Raw genomic sequence first — 23594 nt, forward strand, 5'->3', positions numbered from 1 at the left:
CTGCTCAGCTCTCTGCCCCTTCATTTCGGGATCTATGTGTGGGCACCTGCCAGCCCCGGGTCTGCCGCCCTGCAGGTCACGGCTCGTCGATTACACATCCAAGTACTGTTTAAATGAGATGAGGGGTTCTGCCTCTGCCACGCGTTCAGGTAGAAAGATCCAGACAGATTCTGAGGACGAGGTTGGACAGGCTTGGGTTGTTTTCTCTGGAGCGGCGGGGACCTGATAGAAGTTTGTAAGATTAGGAGAGGCATAGATAGGTGGCCGGTATCTTTCTCCCAGGGTCGAAATGTCTAATACTAAGTTTAAAGGAGATCTGCGGGGCGAGGTTCTTTTACACAGAGAGTGGTGGGTGCCAGGGGTGGGGTGGAGGCAGATACGATAGAGGCGTTCAAGAGGCTCTTAGGCAGGTACTTGAATATGCAGAGAATGGAGAGATATGGACGTTGTGTAGGCAGAAGGGACTAGTTTACTTCGGCGTTTAATTACTAGATTAATTAGTTGGACACAACATTGTGGGCCGAAGGGTCTGTTCCTGTGCTGTACTGTTCTATGTTCTATGTAAGAGTGTCGGACCTGAAACGTTAACCGTTTCTCTTGCCACAGATGCTCCCTCACCCGTTGAATGTTGGCAGCATTTTCTTTATTTGATTTCGCGCCGTCTTATTTGATTTGCAGTAAGTTCCACTCCAGACCCCTACCTCCTTCTGGGTGAAAGAAATATCCCCTCTCCCCTCTAATCCTTTTACTAATTACTTTAAATCCCTTTCATTTAATTGCTGGCCCCTTCTGCCAAGGGAAATAGGTCCTACATATTAAGCCCTGATTACGTTATACACCGCAATAAAAACTCCCACCGGCCTCCCAAAATCAACAAAGGTGAATAGTCAGCGTCCTACTGACCAACCCGGACACTGTGAGCCGTCACCTGTGGGAAGTCCCGGACCACACGAACGGAAGGAGAAAGCGGGTATTGGGATAGGTATTGTGAGCAGGTAAAATAAGCCTATAATTAACCAATCCAGTTGGTGCGATTTTTATCATCGTTTTACACCCCAAAGCTGGTTAGTTAAAACTTATTTTAAAGGAAAGTTTAACCTGTCAAATCTCACTCATGTTGGTGTAAAATTAAGGACCCTTACCATCGGGGAGGAGGTACAGGAGCCTGGAGACCCACACTCAACGATTCAGGAACAGCTTCTTCCCCTCCGCCATCAGATTTCTGAACGGTCCATGAACCCATGAACACCACCTCGTTATTCTTTTTTTATTTCTCGCGCTATTTATTTTTTGTAAGTTATAGATTTGTATGCCTTTGCACTGTACTGCTGCCGCAGAACAACGAATTTCACGTCATCTAAGTCAGCGATGACAAATTTGATTCTGATTCTGAAACTATGTGACCCATTTTGATACGTAAAAAAACAAACAGCGCTCCATGTGTCTGGCAGGGTTTGTGATTTCCCGTGGCGACCTGAAGAACTGGTCATAAATCTAACCCCTAAAACCTCCCGACTGCTGAGAGCTCTGTCCAATGAAAGTCTGTTGTCTTCATTTTGACTTGGGTTTGAATGGGACGGCGGGTTAGAGGTTGGAATCCATGCTGTCAGCTCTGGAGGTCGGGAGGCGCGGAAAACGCACCATTGTCGTTGCGATAAGGTGTTACTGGCAAAACAGGATCGAGGCGTCTGTGTACCCGGCGGTGAAAATTCCTCTGTGAAGATCCCAAAATGGAAGGCTTGGGATTCCGACGCAACTAACATGCTCTCAATGTCTCCCAACGAGTTTTACAAGCGGTGAAGTACTCATTGACCTGTGGAAAACGCGGCACCCACATCGCACACAGCAAGATCCCACAAAACACAACAGGACAATTTGTTTTAGCGCTCTGATTCTTGTTGGCATTATACAGCCACACCTTTATAACTGAACACGGTATGTCTTTCTGCTGAGGTCCCTTGGAAATGAATTTTTTCCCCAGTCTCTTGAATGTAAAACGATTTCCAACATTTGCTTTTCAATTTGAAAGTCAGCTTCGATTTCTATCCGAAATGAGATCGTGAATTCCCCCCCCCCCCCCCCAACTCACCCACCCACTCCCTTCTCAGGGGCTCCGAATTCCGACTACGGTTTTATTTGTTGGACAACGCGGTTTATTAATTTTTTTTTAACCAAGAACCCGGCGAAAATTCCAGCTCGGAGAATTCGGCATGCGGCACTTTGGGAGTAAATGAGGGGCGGGTTTGTAACTTCAATCCCAGTAAACAGAACAAAGTCTAACGAGCAGTTCTGCCGCTCTCAGCGTCCCTCAGGCACGGGTCTCCCGTAATGAAATGCCCCAAATTCAAACTTCGACACAGCTGTGAAGGATCTGCCCCCACCCGCCCGACCATTCTGGAATCGAGTTTGATTCACTTGCTGGAGGTTTATACCTTTATATATGTAAAGTTGATAAAAAGAAATTTTTCGCACAATATTGAAGTATCGCAATTTCCCCGTGTGCGTTCAGACACTTGAATTATGTTTTCTTTTCTTAATGAGTCACAACACAAATTGTGCCTGTAAGTAGAGAGCAAATTAACTCGATGTAACTTTTTTTTCTGATCTGGCCCAGGAATAGTTCTCCGGATTCCAGACTCCCCGCGGAATCCCGTTTGGTTAAGGTAGCCAGGTAGAGACTTTGTAGGATATCCCCTCGACCCTCTCTCCCATTGACCCGAACGCAATCCCAACCTCCTGTCTACTTTGCACACTCTCTCATGGAGAACGCGACCTTAGGTCGTTCCTCTTGAAACACTTTTCCAAACTCCACTTAAAGTTTCACTTAATCCGTCCAAGGCGCATGTTCCCAACACTTCTACACCGACTCCCTGCCGACACCACCTTCCATCTCCCTCAACGAGGTTCCAACCCAACCAAGGGTTCTTGTGAATCCTTGTGAATCAGTGGCGGGGGAAATTTCTTTCTGCTTTTATTCCATTGTCAAGGTCAAAGTCGAGTTTATTGTCTTCTGCACAAGTACATGTGTGCACAGGTGCAATGAAAAACTTACTCGCAGGCACAGGACATCAGATGAGCAGCATTTATCATAGACACAGCCCATTCGGCTTATCTCTCACTATCCCGGCCTCCTCTCTCCCCATTTGCGGCTTCCGAAGAGGGTTTCTAGATGAGAGGTTTGGGCGGAATGACTGGGAAGCTGCTTCCTCCGGAACTGAAGATGAGAAATCTAAAATCATTGCCTACGGATATTGAGAGGAGATTGTGTTCCAGATCCGGCCGGCTCGACTCGACTAGTTGGTGGAATCCGGATCCATAAAATAATTCTCCAAGAGATCGGAAGGTATCCCGAGTTGGGGGCAAACATGTGAAACTTGACACGATTGGTCTTCCAAAGACCCAGAACAATATGATGGTCTAACAAACAAGATGCTGGAGGAACTCAGCGGGTCAGGCAGCATCTGTGGAAGGAAAGGAATTGTCGAAGCTTCGGTTTCCCAGTTCCTCTAGCACCTTCTGCGTTGCTCCAGATTCCAGCATCTGCAGTTTCCTCTGTCTCCAATACGACGGGCCAAACGGCCTCTTTCTAGACAACGGGATAATCCACTAGCTGATTATGGGCAATATCGACCGCTGTGTGGGTGCGGGAATCTGAGGGAGAGCTTGACTGGAAGTAAGCTCCCTCTGAACCAACGGAAAAGGTCAAATGCCGAATTCCAAGACAGTCCGTTGCTTGAAAACTCGCCCCCCTCCCCAAAAAAAAGCGCCAAACTTCAGAGAGCCTGACTCCGAATTAGATGCAGCATCGTGAGAGGATGTTCCTTTAACAAAGCTCACTCTTCCTTCTCCAACCGCCAAAGAATTTGCATCTTCATGGAGCTTCCCAACAGGACGGCCCGAAGCTCACAACAGCCAGTGGAACGCCAGTCACTTTGCAGTTTGGGAATCAGGGCCGAGCCCCTCACCCCCACCCCTTCACCCCCATGCATCGCGCCTTCTGTCCCGATAGCGGTCGTTTGATTTGGTAAATGATCCCGTTCCAATATTGAGGGATCTGATCAACGCCCACCTAACCTTCCCACATCTCTGGTCTCCCTGAATAATATACCGGGGGAAACAATTATAAAAAAAGAAACTGCAATTAAGACAGAGTCCACTGTAAAAAGAGGACAACAGGTCGGGCAGAGAGGACAGGGTTAAGATTCCAAGTTAGTGAATTTATAGCAACATTGATAACGTATCGCTGAGTGATACGGAAATAGGATTTACTCAGGTCATTGGGAGGTGACTCAGTTTCTCTCCCCAGATGCTGCCTGACCCGCTGAGTTTTTCGCTCCAGTATTCACCGTTTTTGTTATTCGAAGTCCGAACAGCACGCTGGTGCAGACAGTGACCTGGGAACTGTGCCTCACCTTAAAGTTCAGACGCTTGCGGTGGAGTCAGCGGTGGGATGTTGATTCCACCGCAAGGAACAGTTGGAGTCAAACACAAACCGGGGAGAAGGGTCTGGTGACAGACTAATACAGCAGCTGTGTCTGTGCCGGCTGTTCGGTCCTTATCGAGACCAATCCCATTTCCTGCACTCACACTCCTGCAGGGACACAGGAGACAGCAGATGCCCGAATGTGGAGCTACACACAATCTGCCTGAGGAACTCAGCGGGTCGAGCAGAACGCACACTTCTAAGTCTTTGCATTTCAAGTGCTCTTCTCACTATATTTTAAATGTCACATGTGTAACTGTTTCTCTTTCCACGGATGCTGTCTGACCTCGCTGAAAATTTTCCCCTCATTTCCCGTTTTTATTTCAGATTTCCAACATCTGCGGGTTTTTTTTATTCCCATTAAACCTGTTCTCCAGGGCGGACGGGACTTTTCTCACGGCGCTATTTTGAAGGGCAGAAATTTGTCTTGCGGGTAATATCAGCCCCTCACTCACCATCACAACAAACCGATCATCTTCCTCTTTATCGCATTACCGCCGCAGAGAGCTTGCGATCGGAAAATTGGTCGCGCTGTTTCCAATGTTACAACATCGACGACACATCTAATGAATTTAGACGGCGGTCGGGCACCTTGGGGCTTCTCAGAGACAAGAGAAGGTGCCGCACATAGGGAGTTTTATTCTGTACTGACTCTGTCGGGTTGATTCACCTGAAGATAAAAAAGTCCAGGGGAAATGTTGGCGAGGCGACCCTGCCTCCAATAACCACACTGGTTATTCCCGTAATTCCTCCAACAGGCAGAATTCGGGGGGGGGGGGGGTTGGGGTGGTAACAGGGATAGGAAGAGGCCATTCAGCCGGCAAATCCGTTCCATCCTTAGATCGGACCATCATTGATCCGCACTTCAATTTCATTCTTCTTGTCCCTTGAAGTCTTGAACCCCTCAAAACTACCAAAAGGCACAAAGTTAGGATAAATTTCCCACCGTTCATTCCCTGTTCTGGGACATTAATTATATTAAAAATGATAAGGTCTGAAGTATAACGCCTCCGAAAATATGAATAATTCAGTTTCATGCGCAATTTTGCGGAACTGCTTGCACCGGCCCGCAGATCATCCCGTGCTCCCAGAAACAGAGACAAGATGCTGCGGAAAGCAGCGCGGTCGCTGATCTTCAATCCTGAAACATTAACTCTCCGCTTCTCTCTCTCTCTGCAGACGCTATCTGACCTTCTACGTATTTGCACCCCCACCTTTACTCTGACGAGTTGTGCTCCCTCTAACCCTGACGCTGATATTTATCTGCGGAACGCCTCGTCCCAGAAAACCACTGACACGTTTGTTGAAACCCCGACTGAGAAAGAAACGAAAGTTTCCCAATGGTCTGTAAACGAACATTCTTAAATCTGCAAAAACAAACCTGCAGCTGCGGGAAATCTGCAATAAGAGCAGCAAATGTTGGAAAGTAACAGCAGGTCGGGCAGCATCTGTGGGGAAACAATCTGTTTCAGGTTGATCATCTTTCACGAGAAACGTGGACGAGGGTGAAACTGACAAGATCTCATTGATTAAAAAGTTCATCAAGCCGAGAGATCAACTTCGCGTCTCTCTCCACGGCAGCCCCCTGTCCCGCGGATCATTTTCACCGTTTTTCTGTCTTTTATTTGACCGAATCTTTCATTTACACGATGCTCAGAGATTGTTGGGAGTACCTTCAGAGACTTGGGATCTCGGTACAAGGTGACTTCGGACCACCGATCTGTGAGCTTTTCGATCCACGGGACTTGTTGAATGAGTGAAACCTTCCATTGAAACCCGCCAACAGCCCGCTTTACACACGGAAATTAATTCTAACGGCTTAGATTCAGATCAGAGGTTTGCGTATTATAACCCCGCTGAGGGTGAAAAAGGAGCAAGTTTGCATCTGTGTGAGTTTCGTAGCTCCGGTGTACCGCAAACAGAAAAATAGCGCGGAACTACAGCAACGTAGGAAATTAGCAAATATATTTAGCATGGGACCCCCTTCAGATCGCCTGGCGGAGAATTTGCAATCACCGACCTAGCGTTCAGACCAGGGTTAGGTGTGTTTTGTGGACGATCCCTCGTCAATTCCAGTCAGTCGCCAAAAGAACGGTCTTTGAGGGTGTCCTCGACGCATGCTTCCCCAACCGGCTGGACAAGGTAACTTTCGCACTGTGCGCCGCCCCTCCCCGTGTCCCCGTCGGTGGAACGGCACCCCGGGGACTGCGCTGAGATGCGAAACGATTCGTTGGAAAGTTAGCGCTACAGTGTGAAACTGTGAACTCACTCCCTACCAGAGAGCAAACAGCTCTTTATCCGACAGCTGCTATCGATGCTGTTTCTCCAGGAGGAGGTTGCCTGCTTTAGGAGGGGTTTGGGGTTGGGAGGGGGATGAAAGGGGAGGGGCGGTGGACGAACAAACTCTCCTCTTGACGGAGCAGGCAGGGGAACCAGCCGGGCAGTTTCGTTTCACTTACAAAGCCCCCCAGCAGTTAGCAGGACGCGACTCCCGCACGATGTGCCGTCCCTCCGGGACCCGAGCTCTCCGCTGGGGGGGGGGGGGGAACGCCACCAGGCAAAGGGCTTTGGCGCCAGATCGCCATAACCCATTGAGAAAAAAAAAGCAAAATTAAGAGTCACCGTCACCGCCCCAGCAGCTTCTCATTCAAAAAGAAAGGGGGACCCGTGCCCGAGTCAACATCCCCCCGCGCGGGGGTAGAGCTCATCAGCTCTGGAGCCGCATTACAGCCGGCCCGAGAGGTGGGGGCTCCGGTGTAAGACAAAGGGCTCCGGGGGATTTCTGTGTGTGTGTGTGTGTGTGTGTGTGTGTGGATGGGGAAGGGGGAGGGTGTGTGTGAAACTGACGCGATCCTTACACGTGAGGGGCTGGCCATGTGGAACCACGTGGATCTCTCCCAGGCAAATATTTCAGTCATTTTTTAAGGTCGATTTTATTTGGAGGCGGCGCCAGTACGGACGTCCTGTGACATTTTCAGGCGGACTCCACGGGGTTTGGGGGGGAGAACCAGCGTCCACAGCCCGCCATACCGTTCCACAAGTCCCGAGTTCCGGCTAACACTTTTTTTTTCCGGTCTTTTATATCCCATTCCCCTCCCCTCCGCAACAAACCGAGATCCTTTGACCATCATTATTTGTATATTATTGGTGCTTTCTTTTTGGCGGATGTGATCATTATTGAAGGTGCTGTTTGTTAATTTTTTTTCCGCCATCCCTTAAACCCTAAAAAAAATCAGAATGAACAAGCTTTACATCGGGAACCTGAGTGAAAGTGTGACCGTGTCAGAGTTAGAAAGTGTCTTCAAGGAATGGAAGATACCATATACTGGACAATTTCTGCTAAAAACGGGCTATGCTTTTGTAGATTGCCCAGACGAGAACTGGGCAATCAAAGCCATCGATACCTTATCCGGTAAGCGATTTCAACCAATATCGAAAATAGAGGGAAGAGTTGAACGCTGCTTGTGAACGCCGAACCCTCGATAGCCTGTGTTCCTACCAGCGCTACAAATGGCCGAGTGTGTACCACAGCGCTCAGGCAAAAGGAGGCTCGGCACAGTTGCAATGGCTTTTAGATTTCTGACAAGCTCGTTAATGGTGCAAGCGCCCTAAAGCGTGTGATAATAATTTTATATAGATCTGTAATTAATATAAAGATGGGAAGGGGAGGAGGGGGTGCAGCGCCAATCCTTCACCACCCCCTCTCTTTCGTGAGGGGAGGGGGTGGTTTATATTTCTGGAGGTTTGCAGGTTCTCAGTTAATTACACTCAACACACGCGGCGTTTCAGCATCAAAGGCAGGATCAATTTTCCAATCCGCACTTTTGGAAAGAGATGGCGGTTCAGCAACACGGTTGGGTCTGGGATCACATCCCAGGTTGTGGTGCGGGCTCTGACCGCCTCTGGGTCTGGGTGTCTCTTGGACAGAATGGCTCGGTGTTGGGACTTCCCCTTTACTGATAGTAGGCCATCATTTGCAGGCTCCGCAATAATACCACGTTTGCAGTTTCAATCCCGTGTACCTCGTCTGTTGGAGCCGGTCGGCTGGAGCCGGCGGTGGTGCTAACTATTGCTAGACTGTTTCATTTGCCCCAACACGCGGCTGGTCTAAATCAATGCCTGAAGCCCCAACCCCCACCTCCCAGAATGAATCTTGAAATTTAACACGGAGCGTACGATGGGGCACTGAGCTGAGGTCGGCCATGCTGATTGTGAACATACTACAGCGTTGCAAGCGTGCAAATTTCACATAAGAACAATTCTAACCATTTAAGAATGTGTAACTTTAACGTATGATACATGTTTACATTTGTGCAGGATATGTTTTGCAATCAACTCTACTATTAAGTAGCTCTAACTTATTAGGAGCAACATTTCTCAATTATGTATCCAAAGAATGAAACACAATGATTTTGAGAACATTCTATACGCTCACACAATCCTAATAAACACAATGGGACAAAACAGACCCCCCAATTTCACCCTGGCGTTTAATTTCTACTGCTCTGTGTGAGTGCAGCGCTGAAGAAGAGGAAACGTAATTTTACCGAATTAAATATAATAAAATAAATAATTTACTTACAGGTAAAGTGGAGCTTCATGGAAAACACATTGAAGTGGAACATTCAGTACCCAAGAGGCAAAGGTAGCATCTATTTATTTACTTTCAGCTGTAGATGTGTAGAGAGTTCTGTAAAATGATTTGGCGATTTGTTTGTGAATCTTGATTGGAAGTGTGTGTTTTTTTTAAGCAAAAGACTTCAAAAGTTGTGGAGGTTATTTCAAAATTATGTTGCTGATGCCTTACTGCAGAGTGGTTTATATTTTAAATTAATTGTTTCCTCAATATGTGACGTTGTAGCAATGTTAATTTGGGATAAAGGCAAAAGGACCGAGTGCGTGGAACTGCAGTGTGTTGCAGAGAGCAGTGTGGTGGGGATACAGGATCGGTCCTGAGGAAATGAGCCTCGTCTTTTTTAGATTTAAAGTTCTGTGTCAGGTTTCAATGCTTCTTTCAAAGCTTCCGAGCTGAGAATGGGGAAAGTGCAGATGGTTACCCCCTCTCCTTGTAAAGCGCTCGAAGAGATCACGTTCCAAACATTAAAACGTTGCCTTAGGTTCAAACCCCATTTGACTCCAATCCGATTGCGGGAACTGCTGTCGCGCTGAACGGTTGTGGAAATTAGTTGGAAGAACTCTGAAAATACTGTCAGCGTTCACAGAGTCTGCCCATCGTGGTCGCTATAAAGCGATAAGGGACGCGCTACATTGGAACAAGGATTCCTCTTTGAATTAGCACTTCGCGAATACGTTGCAATTTCTCCTCCCTACCTTGCTTTGTGGGCAATCGTTTAACGAATTCTAATGAGTCTGATTTTTGTCATGCATAGTCCTTTCAAAACGTGAGGTCTTCTATCACTAACGAAGTTTCATTTAACTCTCATTCAGAAACAATGTACAACCTAAACATAGTTCCTGAGGTGATGGTTGTTAATGTGTGTGCCACTCTTGTCTTGGCTGAGCTGGTGATAGAGCTGTTAAAATTAGTGTTTGCTCCTGCTTCAAACCATTTAGTGTATGTGTGTGTGTGTCATTTTAAAATTGAAATAACATTTTGCGGATAATCTGGTAAACTGGATTATGCCTGTGGTAAAATGTCGAAAAACGTTGACCCAGAAATGCCAGAAAACAAGTTAAGTACTAGTTTCAAAACAATAACCTTTTTTTTAATCAATTCAGTTCATGGGATTATCCACTGCAGATTTTCGAGTGCAGAAACAAGTTACCGGTTAAGTTAAAATAAAGTTAATCGCTCTCCTTGTTCAGTTTAGTATCTTAACCAGGTTGATTTGCGCTTTATAACTAATGTTAATTGCTAAATATAAAACATGAAGGTTTCTAAATCAAACTGTGTCCTTCTTTATTTACAAAGAATTTATGACAAAGTTTAAACAGAATTTGGAAGTTTTAAAAGCTAGTTTAAATACTCAACAGAGCAAAACGAGAACTAATTGCCATATTAAAGACCGATGACCATAAGCTAAAAAAATAATTTGCCATTTTCTTCTGGATATCTTTCTTTACTGATCAGTCTCAAAATAATAAGTAAATACAAGGTAAAGAGTGTAGACTGCAAACAGAGTATTTTTAATTTTGATGATTAAGTTAAAGATAAAAAAACAATATTTCTCACGTTCCAATTCTTTTCCTCCCTTGTTTATTTACTATATTGTAGTATGTGTCCGTAAACCAACTGAAAATGTTTTGCCTTTGAAATCTCATTTACATGTGTAACTTTCATTTTTTTTCTCCTAAAAAAACAGAGCTTAGATACTTTGAGTGGAAATGTTGCCATGAAATCCCAAAGCTCCAAAATTCTGCCAATGTGGTAAAGTTAGATGTGGAGTTTGAATTGTGTTTTAATCAGGAAACATTTTGAAAATATTGGGAAAGTGTAAAATCTTGAAATCCATGTAAAAGTGTAATTAAAAATGGTGATATCATCTGGGGGTTAGTGTATAGTTCATCCAACAATCCCAACTGCTGAAATGAAAAATTGGTTGCATCTTAATTACAGAACTTGTAAGAAAGTATGGCAAATTTACTTTTGTCAATAAGTTTTTAAAAATGTTGATATCATTTAGTATCTCATGAAAACATTTCTGAAAGAAAGCCGATTTCAAGTTTATTTCCCCTTGCTGTAGATGGTTTTATGCAACCAAATAAAGTTGAAATTGTTTTGTAATATATCGTAAATTATATTTTGGCATTAATCAAGGTAAAGTTAATTTTTTAAAATGCTTAACAATCACATTTTAGCTTGGAGATTAGACAGAATGATTTAATTTGCCCTGTGTGAATTATTTGCGCACAATTTCACTTTAAAATAATTTTTACACTGAGTTTAATTTAGAGCAATTTTGTTCAGTAAATAAGATGTGTAACAAAGCATTCATTTAAAATTATATATTTTAAAAAGACAAATAATCCTGATAATTGATTTAAAATGTTAAGCAATGTTTGGGAAACCTTGACAAAACTAGCACTCACAAATATATAACTATACACTACTTAATTGTTATAATCATATAAATTAAATGTCATTTAACTGTAAAACCTAATTCAAAATAATTATCACAAAATGCTTGGAAATTTGTTCATTTTTTGAATTGAAGTGTCAAGTTTATAAAAATTAAAAAGCTGGAAACTTAAGATAAAGACTGAAATGTCAGAAATAACCATTGGACTGTTTGGCTTCGGTAAAGAGAAACATGAATGTTCTTGATAAAGCCCTTCTCCCATTCCAATATCACCCACTCCACAAAATGTCAGAAATACATCAGAGTTGCTGCAGAATCTGGTATGGGTCAGGATGAGTTAATGCTGAGATTGTCTGAAACATTAATCTGTCCCTTCCCATCTCGTTCACCCCCTGGTCTGTGTCTCCCTATAATCTAACATGACTATTTACAGGAAGGTAGCTTTTCATGAAAAAAAAATTTAGAAATTAGTAAAATTTGGAAATGAGACATGAGAAGAAAAAAACCTTAAGTAATGTTTAAAATAAACTCACAGCAGATTCAGACAAGAAAAGACACATTTAAAAATATTTAATAAAATCAGATTAAACCTTTTTTGTTGACAATCCAACTTGTAGAAATCTAGCTAATTTTGGTCTAATGGTGGATGTGCAAAAATACACTGGTGTCTTTTATGGATAAGGAGAAATGGCAGAAATATCTTATTAAGCAATGCTTGGTTGATGCAGATAGTAGATCCTGAAATGCTTGTCATTGTTGGAATGCTTAAAGCAAATTGTGATGAAGGAATTTTTGTTTTAGTTTTGAAATGTAATGTAGGAAGAATCAAGGAACATGATCCAAGAAATGACATAAAAAGATTAAATTAACCTATAGATTTGCTTGAGAAAAATATAAGGAATTGGTCTGTATATCTTATGGTGGAGGTTGTTGTCATTTCTGACTATATTGTTGCTCAGGTATTTCGAATTATTATTTAAAAAAATGAATAAAAATAATTGTTTTAAGGTCCAAGATGATTAAACAACAACTAGTAAAATGTAGAAGAGCCAAATTAATATTTCAAAGATTTGCAAACCCTGTTCAATTTGTAAAGACATGGATTTTAAAACAAAAATCTTTATCCTGAGTAGTTGAAATGTACAGATCAGAAAGGTTCCAGATTCTACTCGTGGTCTACACTGAGTTTGCTGAGCTCAGCCAGGATTATTGTTGAGGGGGGAGGGGTAGAGTGTGCTGGGGGAGGGGCTGGCTGCACAACTGGCCTCAATTTCTGTGGTAGTGAAAGAAAAATTGATCAGGATTCTCACTTACAATTGGTAACCAGGATCTCTTGCAGGAAGGTTGAATGTATTGGAGGTTTGAAAATAGGGTAGGATTTAGCTGTGGTGTTCTCCAGGGTGATCTCACTGCCAACAATTGAATGGGTTAAATGATTCCTTGGGCAAGTAAGAAATCTAACCCTACGCAGTGTCACTGGGTACTTGAGCCAGGAATCAGACCCTTATACGGGAACATTGGGAGGAGGAGCATTGATCTAAAAACTCCAACCTCAGAAACGACAAAGTGTTTTTTTTTCTAAATATGTTTAATCCCTCCTTTTGCAACAATGGCATTCATACATGTCAACAAACTCTTTGCAGATTTCAGGGAAAAAAATCTGTCATACTTTTGGGAGTTTTGTAGAAACTTCCTTTTTCAAGTCATTTTATGGTATTGGGATATTTTGTAAATTCCTTGCACATAAAACACACAGTGGGAGGGGTTGTTTGTCACTAAGAAGCAAGGTTTGCCAAGCTGTAGTAGTTTATGACTTTATGAATGGAGAGTATCTCCCATTGATGTTTTGAGCTATGTGATGCAAACTGGTTCTATTTCTGTTTGACAAGGAGGTGGGAATGATTTTACTGATTTTCACAAGATATGTTTCCATTCAAATGAGAAGGAAATGAAGTAAGATCTATAATCTAAAAAAAATCTGCTAACTTGCCGCACAAAATGGTGGCAGAGCCTCTTCCCTTTTCTGCATAGGTCATTATTGAGCAAAGCATGACCTTTGACCCAGACTGGAAGCGTATACCCTACTCTGCTAAATGGATTCCAGAGCTGTGCTGCTGAAATCTCCTCTCCCTTTCACTCAAAACCTGCAGAAAATTAATAATGTTACACATCTCTTGAAGAGTGAAACATAGTTTTTTTTAAAAAAAGTGGTTTGAATCTGAAAGGGTCTTTGAAGTTTTCCTTTTTTTCATATGTGTGTGTCTTTCACCACCCTGCCCCCACTCCTATTGTAATTTGGAGTTTCCCTCCAGAGTGTAACCCCTCACCCCGGGGCCTTTAAGTTCAATAAGTAGAGCATTCCTAATCTATATGCTCATCGTGCTGGAGAGGTCAAGAGGTGATATCAGCACTGTCATAAAGTCTAATTGAACTGAGTGAATCAATCAGGTAGGGGTTCTGGGGAGGGTGAAGCTAGTAGAAGGAAGACGTGTGATTTGGTTAAAATCCTTCTGCTACACAATCATTGTAATAAAGATACATTTTTTTTGTCTTTAGACAGCCAAAAACACTACCAGAGGTCAATATGCTCACTGTTCATAAAGAATACCCTTTGAACTGTTGTAAAGGGAGGTGAGGGGGGTTGGGCACGGGAAGATATTTTGACAAGTCATTTGAGTGTTCTGCTACTTTGGTGGGGGGTTGGGTTAAGCAGAGGAAAGAGAGAAAGCAGGAGAGGTTTAGTAGCAACTTTGAACGTGCATTGATAATTTGGAGGGCCATGCAGTCGCTCGCTGAGAGACCACAGGGTTAGCACAAACCTTCGGCTGCTCCAGTTCATTCTTGACACAATTTCTTAGTTTTTGAGGCATTTCCAATCTAATTTTGTCAAATTAATGGCAGGGTTTAGTAAACCAGTCTCAGCAACTGTGAGGTAACCAGGTCTCACACAGCACTTGCTGGAGGCTCTTTTGAAAAAAAACACACACAAATAATTGGGAAGAAAAAGCTGACCGGTACATATTGAGTTGAGGTGAGCTGCAAGGATCATTCTTCCTGCAGCTTGATGATCTTTGTGGAAGTTTACTAAGGGATTGGATGTTTACCACTGTGAGAGACATTCTTTGCTGCTCACAAACTCTTCAAATTCATGCCTGAGTTTGTTCCTCATCTGAATTAGTTCCAGTTAAAGGGATTGGTTTCAGTTAGCCAGCAATCCCTTTAAGACTTAAGGCCAGAAGAACATTGTTGAGGTGGAGGTATTGCTCTGGACTTTTTGCAACTCTGATGAGGAATCTACAGTAAAGAAATTCTGACTGTCCCAACACAACACTGAAATTGATGTGATGGGTAGGGATCAGTTAACTGATCACTGGTTTTCAATGACTGAGTAAACCTAATTCAGTTTAAATAAATATATGGGATTCTAGAATTCTCACCAGTATTTTGGGAATCATATTCTGAAATTCCATCCATTTTCCCATCAAGGTTGGCATTTTCTTTAATTAAAATTATCTAATATATTCAGAGCTATAATTCATATGCCTTTTTCAAGCAATTTACTGTTACTGATGTAGAAAATGACTTAACCAACATTCTTCCTTGTGTAATTTATTACCACAAGTTGATCCCATCTAAACCAGTCCTAGTAATGTGCTGTATGTATCATTATTTTACCCAAGTACTGACCTGCTCAGTGTACATTCTCAAGTCACAACCCATATTTGAAAATATACATTTATAATGTTCCTGCTGGGAGTATGTCACAGTTTAATTAGATATAGACATGACTTGAGCACTTCCATTGTCCATCACTGTGTTATATTGATGTTCTGGTGACATTACTGAAGTATTTTCTAAAATCCAGAATAAGTTCCTAATAGCTAAAATAAAAAAAAAATTCCCTTTGAGAAAATTTAAATATATTTAAATCTTGGGCATCTGGCTCTTGGTTGAAAAATTTTCTGTGTTGAAAAAATATTAAGAATAAGTGGTTTGTCTGTCCAAAACCAACAAAGAATATTGTGGAATTTTAGTCAAAAAGAGGGAAATATTACGGAGAGAGTAAGTCAGGACAACAATTTACATTGTTCATTTTAAGGTTTGTAGACTTTATGCTCAAAGTCAGATCTTAGAAACCCAACCTCACAAAGAATTATTTTTTTGTTGTGTAGAATGAGTTGGATACTCCTGGTATAGGACTGAAAGTATCAGCATTCCAACTATACATTGTTCCATTTTCTGCTACTTCATTTATTATATTGCCTTAATTATACCCAGAGTGAACCATGAATATTCATAGAGTTGACAAATGCTACAATATATCTATAAGTTGCACAGTCATCTGCTGGATCTTGAATTGAACCTAGTTTGGTTTTATTGGCTGACATGCTTTGGATTTCACTGGATATTATAAGTTGGAGTCATCACAGTTTTTCAGTGGGGTTGATGTGTGATTAAAAAGACCATTAGCTACCTGTAAACTGTGGAGGATTGCTTGCAGGAGGTTGGCTTCTGAAGCTGAGGTTCTTGATGTTGGTGAGAAGGAGGGAGCTTTGCTCTTTCTTTTGATTAAAAATAACAATATGAGATTGTAGCCATTTGATGAAGCATCATGATGCTGTGTGGTCATTCCTGTTAAAAATAGGTGAAGTCAGAGGGGAATGTTCTACTCCCAAGCACCACGACATCATCACGATTACCATCTTATGCAAGGTGCAATGACAACTTTGGAATGATTTTAAGAAAATAAACCAACTGAGGATTAAAATTGTTATATAGCAGAAAGGTAAAATTACAATCATTCAGATTATAATTTCACTCTGGCCTAAATCCATCAATTTACAATGTGTGCAACAACGTTACAGCTGTGGTCTTGATGGCTATGTTTTCATTCTCATAGGTTCATTTCTGTACTCTGTAACTTGTAGGTTGTTGAGTCTCTGATGTGGAGTTCTTTGTAGTACTGTCATCCAGTAACCTGTTTTATGGTTCCAGTGTCAATTTGTAGCCATCAGTGCTGCTTTCTTTGAATAAAGCTGGTTTATTATATTGTGCCTAAAAACTCTGTATTTTATTTTTAAAAGAGAATTAATGACGTAGTCACTTTCTAACTAGCTGTTGTTTTAATCTTGTTTCAAACAGTGTTGCAGATTTGGTTATAACAGTCTTGTATATTTGAACAATACATTGTACCTGATAATGTCACAAATTTGTATCTGATGATGTTACAAATCTTCTATAAAAGAGTGTGGCAAAACTGTAACTAAATATTGCTATTTTAAATTTTAAAATGCTGTTTATTCTTTCTGACAATTTTACAGTAGCATTTCTAAATCTGCAACTGTAATGTTTCTAATAGTGTTGCCATAGATTATTTAGTGTTTTAATTTGTATCCAATAGTTTCATAATCAGCAGTGTAACAATTTTTATTTAGTTGAGTTAAAAATGTACCTTATTTTCTTCTGCATTGATTTGTTATTTAATATTTATTAATGTTGCAAAATTGGAGCTAATAGTATTGTCACATTGTAACTAACAGGGTTACAACAGCATTGCTGTATCATGTAAAGTGTTATCGGATTAGTTTTAAACAAGATTATTACATCCTGTCTAATAATGTTAGTTTATGTTATCAAAGTGTTAAAATTTTGCATTATTCATTGTTAAAAATGTGCAACTATCTGTTGCATTATTGAATTTATAGGGCCAAGTACAATTTTGCAACATTGTTAACTGTATTTTTGCATTCCTAGTAAGTACAATCCACCAAAGTTGATATATTCTAATCTGACAATGTTGAACATTGTATCTAATAGCATTGCAGTGGTATCAAAGTTGTAATTTTATCAACATGTAATATTGTAATCATGTGACAGTTTTGTATCTTAGTATTATTTTTATCATGCAATCTTGCTTTATTTTATCAAGCCACTATTTTGTATCAATTACTGTTGCTATATTGTATCCAAAAGACTTATTGTACCTAACAATGTTCCCATTTTGTAACCAACAATGTTGTTAATGTTATACATAACAGTGTTGCTTTATTATCTCTAACAGTATTGTTATATTCTAACGACATCAATATTTTGTTTTGAACAACATTGCTATATTTTATGTAAGAACGTTGCTATGTTGCAGCCAGTAGAGTTGCTTATTTTATCTAACAGCGTTGTAACATTGTGTCTAATACAGTTGTCACGTTGTATCTAACAGTGTTGCTATATTATATCTAACAGTGTTGCTAGCTTGTAGCTAAGGGTACATCTTTATTGATTTGATGAGATTTATAGTATCCAGCAATTTTTCAAAATTGTAGTTCATTTTTACTAAATTGTAAATAGTGTTGCAGCGTTGTGAACAACAATGCTACTGTTGTATCCGCAACTTTACTATATTGTATATAATATTAGCATATCCAAAAGGTTATGATATTGTATCTATCAATATTGTTATTCTTCTCTTACAATGTTGTTATATTTAGTTCTTGTTACTTCATATTGAATAGACTTGCTATATAGTAACCATTAATGTTACTATATTGTTTAAACATATTGGAATTATGTATGAGCCCTGTTGCTATATTTAATCCAACAATTTTGCCATAGTGCAGCTAGCAATAAATGAAAAAAACACAGATGCTTGAAATTTGAAATAAATGTTATTTCTGACAAAGGATCTTCAATGTGAAATATTAGCACTCTTTCTCTTCCCACATATACTGCCTGAACTGCTGAGTTTTTCCTGCAATTTCTGTTTGTGTTTTATTGTATCTAATAATATTGCTAGATTGTATCCATCAATGTTTCTATACTGTGTTGGAATATTGTGCATGCTGTTATTGCTAAGCTGCATCAAATAGGTTCTCTATATTGTATCCAACTGTGTTTGCAATACTGCAACTAATAATCTTACCATATTTTGCCTAACAATGTTGCTTTAATTACCTTGCAAATGGTGCAACAGTATTGTATATACCTTTGATTTATATGACCAAGATACAATAGTTTTATTTTTGAAGCATGTAATATGTTAAATTGATGCAATTCTCTATCCAAAAATGTTGCAATATTTTATCTATGTTGCTATTTATGTCTTGAGTTTTGCTGTTGGTTTTTATCACTTGGTATATACTGTATCTAACATTCCTTATCATATCTAGCAATGTTCTAGTGCAACAAAAAATGTTGCCATTTTTTAAAATTGTGTTGTGATTTTTATAATGATTTCACTACGTTGTATTTAATAATGCTGCTCTCAGTTTCTTTGCATCTGTTGCTTTATTATCTGTGTTAATTTATTATACTAGCAGCACCACTAACATACCTAGAAATACTGCTGCTCACAAAGCTGCATTTTGAAGCCAGTAGTATTGGTAGTTTGTATGATATTTTAAATGTGTTGGTATAAAAAGTTCCTACCTATCATTGGTACCATTTTGCCTCTAACATTATTGCAATATTGTATCCAGCAGTGTTGCTATATTGGGCAATAATCTGCACAAAAGCAGGATATCTGGCCATGATTGCTGTTAGTTTGGCTTCCCCTTGCAGTACCAGGTTCACTTTTTTGTGTAGCAACTTGCCGAAATCTTGAGTTCTTAGTGTTGTAGGCTTTCGGACCTGAATGAACAGGGAAAGCAACTTAGTATTTCCTTAACCAATCACCTTAAATGATTGTGAAACTAACAAAGCAGGAACGAAAAAGGAATTACAAATTAGTGTGGAAGAATTTAGTGCCCAGATAGGTGCAGAGATTTGATTAAGTGAGAGGGATAAACAAAGGAAAAATAAAACATAATTAAACATTTCAGATTATTCAAAACCTCTGAAAATTAGTGAAGTGCAAAGAAGTGTGCCATCTCACAGTTTTCAGCACTAGAGAGGTTGACTGGCATAATTAACACTTAACAAGTTAATAAAATGGTAGTTAGTTTGAAAAAGATGTGCAACTATTTGTGGTGCATTTTAATTGAAAGTAGCTGTGCAAATACTGCAACATTTATTCCATAAAGTGCACATCAGGGGTAAAGTAGGGTTGTAAGATTGTTTGATGAAGCTCAAGGTGTGGCTACTTAGTTCAGAAAGTCTCTTTTGGATACCTTTGGGTACCTGACCTCACTTTTACACATATATAGCAGCAAGAATCTTTATCTTGACGCCATTTTCAATGTGATATAATGGACAAAACATCATGGAACTACACAGCTGTTTATATCAGAAAGAGATGATGTATTCATTCCAACGTTACACATTGTGTTTCTCTTTTGGACGCTGAATCAGTGACCTGGTCTGTATTGCCAACATTTCAAACATTTTAAGTTATTTGACTTACATTCAGGAGTTTTGCACAACTGCCTACTGAGCTTTACCTTTACTGTAAAACAGAAAAAAGATGGAAGGACTCATCCAGTTAGTCAGCACATGTAGAGAGAATGACGCAAGTAGCATCTCAGTTCAACTTTCTTCAGGTGACCTGAAACATTGAATCTGTTTCTCTCTCCACAGATGTGTCTGACCTGTGTAGTATTGCCAGCATTTTTCTGCTTTTATTTCAGATTTCCAACATCTGGTTTTGTTTTGTGTTTTTTTTTTGTTTACTTGATACTTGTACGTCATAATTATATGACTCCTGTCATAGCATTGTAATTTTTTTTAGTAGAGTCATTAAATTGAAATTTGTCTATTGTGGTTTATTTGACATTTGCAATGTTGTAAAATAGAAGTTTTAATTTTTGTATTAAATGTTGTAACATAGAAATTTTAATTTTTGTATTTCGACAGGATTGAGCTGTGCTGTTATATTTTGTTTTGTAAAAATGTGTGCATACCCCATTCAGTATCAGCCAATGTTCCTGTATTGTATAAAGAAGTATTGTATATTGTTTTGGACAATACCTAGTGGTGTTTCTATATTACATGCAGCAGTATTGTATTATCTATGTGTACCTACATTGTATCTAATAATGGTGCTACTTTGTATGCAGCATATTGCGGTATTATATTTTGGTTGCTACATTGTATGTGCTAATTTTGCTGTTTTGTACCATATAAGATTGATATATTATGGCAAATTTAGTGAATGAAGAATCTTTGTAGGGATTTGGCTGTGCTAAGAGCATATCACAACATTGGTATGAAGTTCAGGATTTTATGTTTGTTAATTTTAAGAGTACAATTATTCTTTTAATAGTATTTTATATCATCTCAATTAGCAGAATTGTAATGTTTATAGTACTGCTATTCGGCATTTCACAGCATTTAGTATTGTACTTAACAATATTGTTATAAATTACCTAATCACATTGCCATAATGTAGCTAAAAATGTTGCTGCATTGTCTCTTACAATAATATTGTATTGTACCTTGGAGTGTTGCTATATTGCAGCGAGTAGGTTTCTGATACTATATGTAGCAATATTATACGTTGTATCAGCTGGTGCTCCTATTTTGTTTGCTACAGCGTTCTTACATTGAGTTTGCAGAATTGATCTATTAGGGAAAAATTTGGTGATACTAGAATCAGGAAGTAGGGTTTGGCCATTGTAAGCGGAAATGAAATAGATTTAGGATTTTTATGTTCATTCCTTTCAAGTTTTTTTGTCTGTCTAATAATGTCTCCTCTTTAAGATAACTCTTCAAATCAACCTCTACAACCAGGCTTTTGGTCACTTGATCTACTTCCTAATGTGTTCTGCCATAAGATTTTGTTTCCATAATGCTTCTTCCTAAAATGTACGACCTTGAAGTTATTGGTATCGGTTCATTCACTAATTAAATACACATACAGCACATTTTGTAACATTCAACTGCATTTTGCTGCAATCTTGTTCTGTAACTAAATCTCTCGATTTATTGTCATTTTCAAATTTTGAAATCGTTCTTTCAATTCCCAAGTCCAGTTCATCTGTAAATAGTGCAAGACATTAGTGCCAGCACTGACCCTTGTGTGACACCACTACCCACCTTCCTTTAACTTCATCAACTTCTATTACTTGCCCCCTTAAGTCTTGCGTTTCAGCAGTTCCAAACAACTCATTTGCATTCATCAATGACATTTGCTTCTGTGATCGGTATTCTTTATTGTTTTTAAAAACTATATTTTGATTAAGAATTTTATTATCCTTTTTCACTGACGTTCACGAATTGGTGCACAGTTCCAAAGACTGGCACCATTGATGTACATTTTTGTCCGTACATGTTTGTGTGTCTCTGCCATGTCTTCCTTCATTTGTTTTTGATATGTGCAGATGAAATACATTCACAACATATTTTCATCCTTAAGTTTGATGGGGTTATCTATTAACAGACCTCTCCCAACTCTCACTCATTACCTTCCTTAAATTCCTTTTACTGAAGTCTTCTGATTTCAAGTCCACAATGTCACTCTCCCTGGCAAATACAGAGGCAAGGACAATGTTTCTGCCATTTCATTGTCACTACCTGTGAGTGTATTGCATGTATTCTTTTGCCGCAATTCCCCTATGTCAACGTTGCTTGTGTTAGAATACCCTTTTTTATAGTTTTGTAGCATCTCTTTATCTTGCAAAGTCTTTGTTATTTTCTCCTTTATTATTTATACACTCCTCGTGTGCTGTTATTTTTGCTTTCAACTGTGCCCTTTTTAAAATTCATTCATGGTATAATTACTGGCTGTTTTATCTTACTTTTTAGTGGAATATATTTCTCTTCCATTCCGTTGAGTAGAGTTTGAAATATTTCCTGCTGCTGCTCTATTTCCCTGCTCGGGATATTTTCCTGGGCATTTGCTTTAGCTCCAGTTCCACTTGAGATCTGTTCTGTCATAAAATGTATTCTTTCCATCTTTGTTGGAATTATATCCTTCCCAGTATTTTGTGTTGGGATTCTTCTTGCTGAGAAGTTCCCTTGCACTCATCTCATTACCAGACCCAGCATTGCTCTCTTTATTTTGATGTTGGGTTTATATAAACTTCCATTCCCTGTACATACTTATCTCGACTTACTTGGTGGTTGAAAATCCCCCAGGTTTATTTTTCATGGCCTTCACTCATTTCATAGATCTACATTCATTTTTCTACCAAACCTTTCACCCAATGGTTGCCTGTTGTATACGTCATCACTCTGTGATTTCTCCCATTTCTTTAATTTCAACCAGTAGGGTTATCTTTGCTGCCTTTTTGGTATTGCTCTTCCGCCCATTATCCTTTTGATTACACTATAACCTGATAAATTTTGTTACCAGTTCTTTAGCTGTTCCTTCCAAATCTGGTTACTTCCTTTTGGTTATTGCTTCCAATTCCACTGTTTTAATTGGGATGCACGTACATCATTGGAAGGGTAACAAGCTATTTTAATTTGTTTTATTGTATCTTTAAAAAGCCTCATATCTGTATTACACCTGTAAATGCTCCCTCACCATTTATTTTGCTTTTGATCCTTAACCTGCAGCGACCTTTATTGTTATTACTTGTGCAACTACACTGTATCACTTAATGTTGTTGTATCCCATGTAGCAGGGTTTCTATGCTTTATACCTCTGTATGCTTATATTACATTGTTGCTATGTTACACCTATCTGCATTGATTTATGCATTGCTATGTTGTCTTTTAAAGAGTTATATCAAATTAAGTTGCGACTTTGTTATCAGGAGTGTTGCTGAATCGTACCTTACTATATCCAATGATATTATTGTTGCTTTGTATCTTAAGAGCTTGCTAGATCGAATCCGGTAGTGATGTTCTATTTGTATAAAATATATCTGCATTCTATTTAGCAGTTTTGTTATTTTATATCTGGCAATGCTGTTTTCAGTCAGTGTACATGTGTATCACAATGTCATTGTGTTTTATGTAGTCATGTACTCATGCTGCACCTTAGGGCAGATTTCTTAGATTTAGAGTCATGTAGTAGGACATTGACCATTGTAATAAAATTAAAGATTTTATGTCCGTTCATTTTAATTTTAAGATTCTTTGTCTGTCCAACCATATTTCACAGTGTTCATTAGCTATGAATCTAAGAACGTTGATTTATTGTTTTCATCTCCTCCCACTCCAGGATGCTGTTCAAATTCTATCTTTTTCATCAG

General features: G+C 39.6%; 1 protein-coding gene across 1 annotated transcript in view; it reads left to right on the forward strand.

Annotated features, from left to right (window-relative positions):
• The first annotated feature begins 7526 nt into the window (after nucleotides 1-7526).
• The window catches only part of igf2bp1 (insulin-like growth factor 2 mRNA binding protein 1), a 146324-nt gene continuing 130256 nt past the window's right edge, over nucleotides 7527-23594 (forward strand). The window contains exons 1-2 of the mRNA XM_052038666.1: nucleotides 7527-7895; nucleotides 9068-9128. Coding sequence (XP_051894626.1) covers nucleotides 7721-7895; nucleotides 9068-9128 — 236 coding nt within the window. The 5' untranslated portion in view covers nucleotides 7527-7720. The remainder of the gene's footprint in view (nucleotides 7896-9067; nucleotides 9129-23594) is intronic.

The sequence above is a fragment of the Pristis pectinata genome, chromosome 25, assembly GCF_009764475.1.
Source record: "Pristis pectinata isolate sPriPec2 chromosome 25, sPriPec2.1.pri, whole genome shotgun sequence".
Classification (NCBI taxonomy): Eukaryota; Metazoa; Chordata; class Chondrichthyes; order Rhinopristiformes; family Pristidae; genus Pristis; species Pristis pectinata.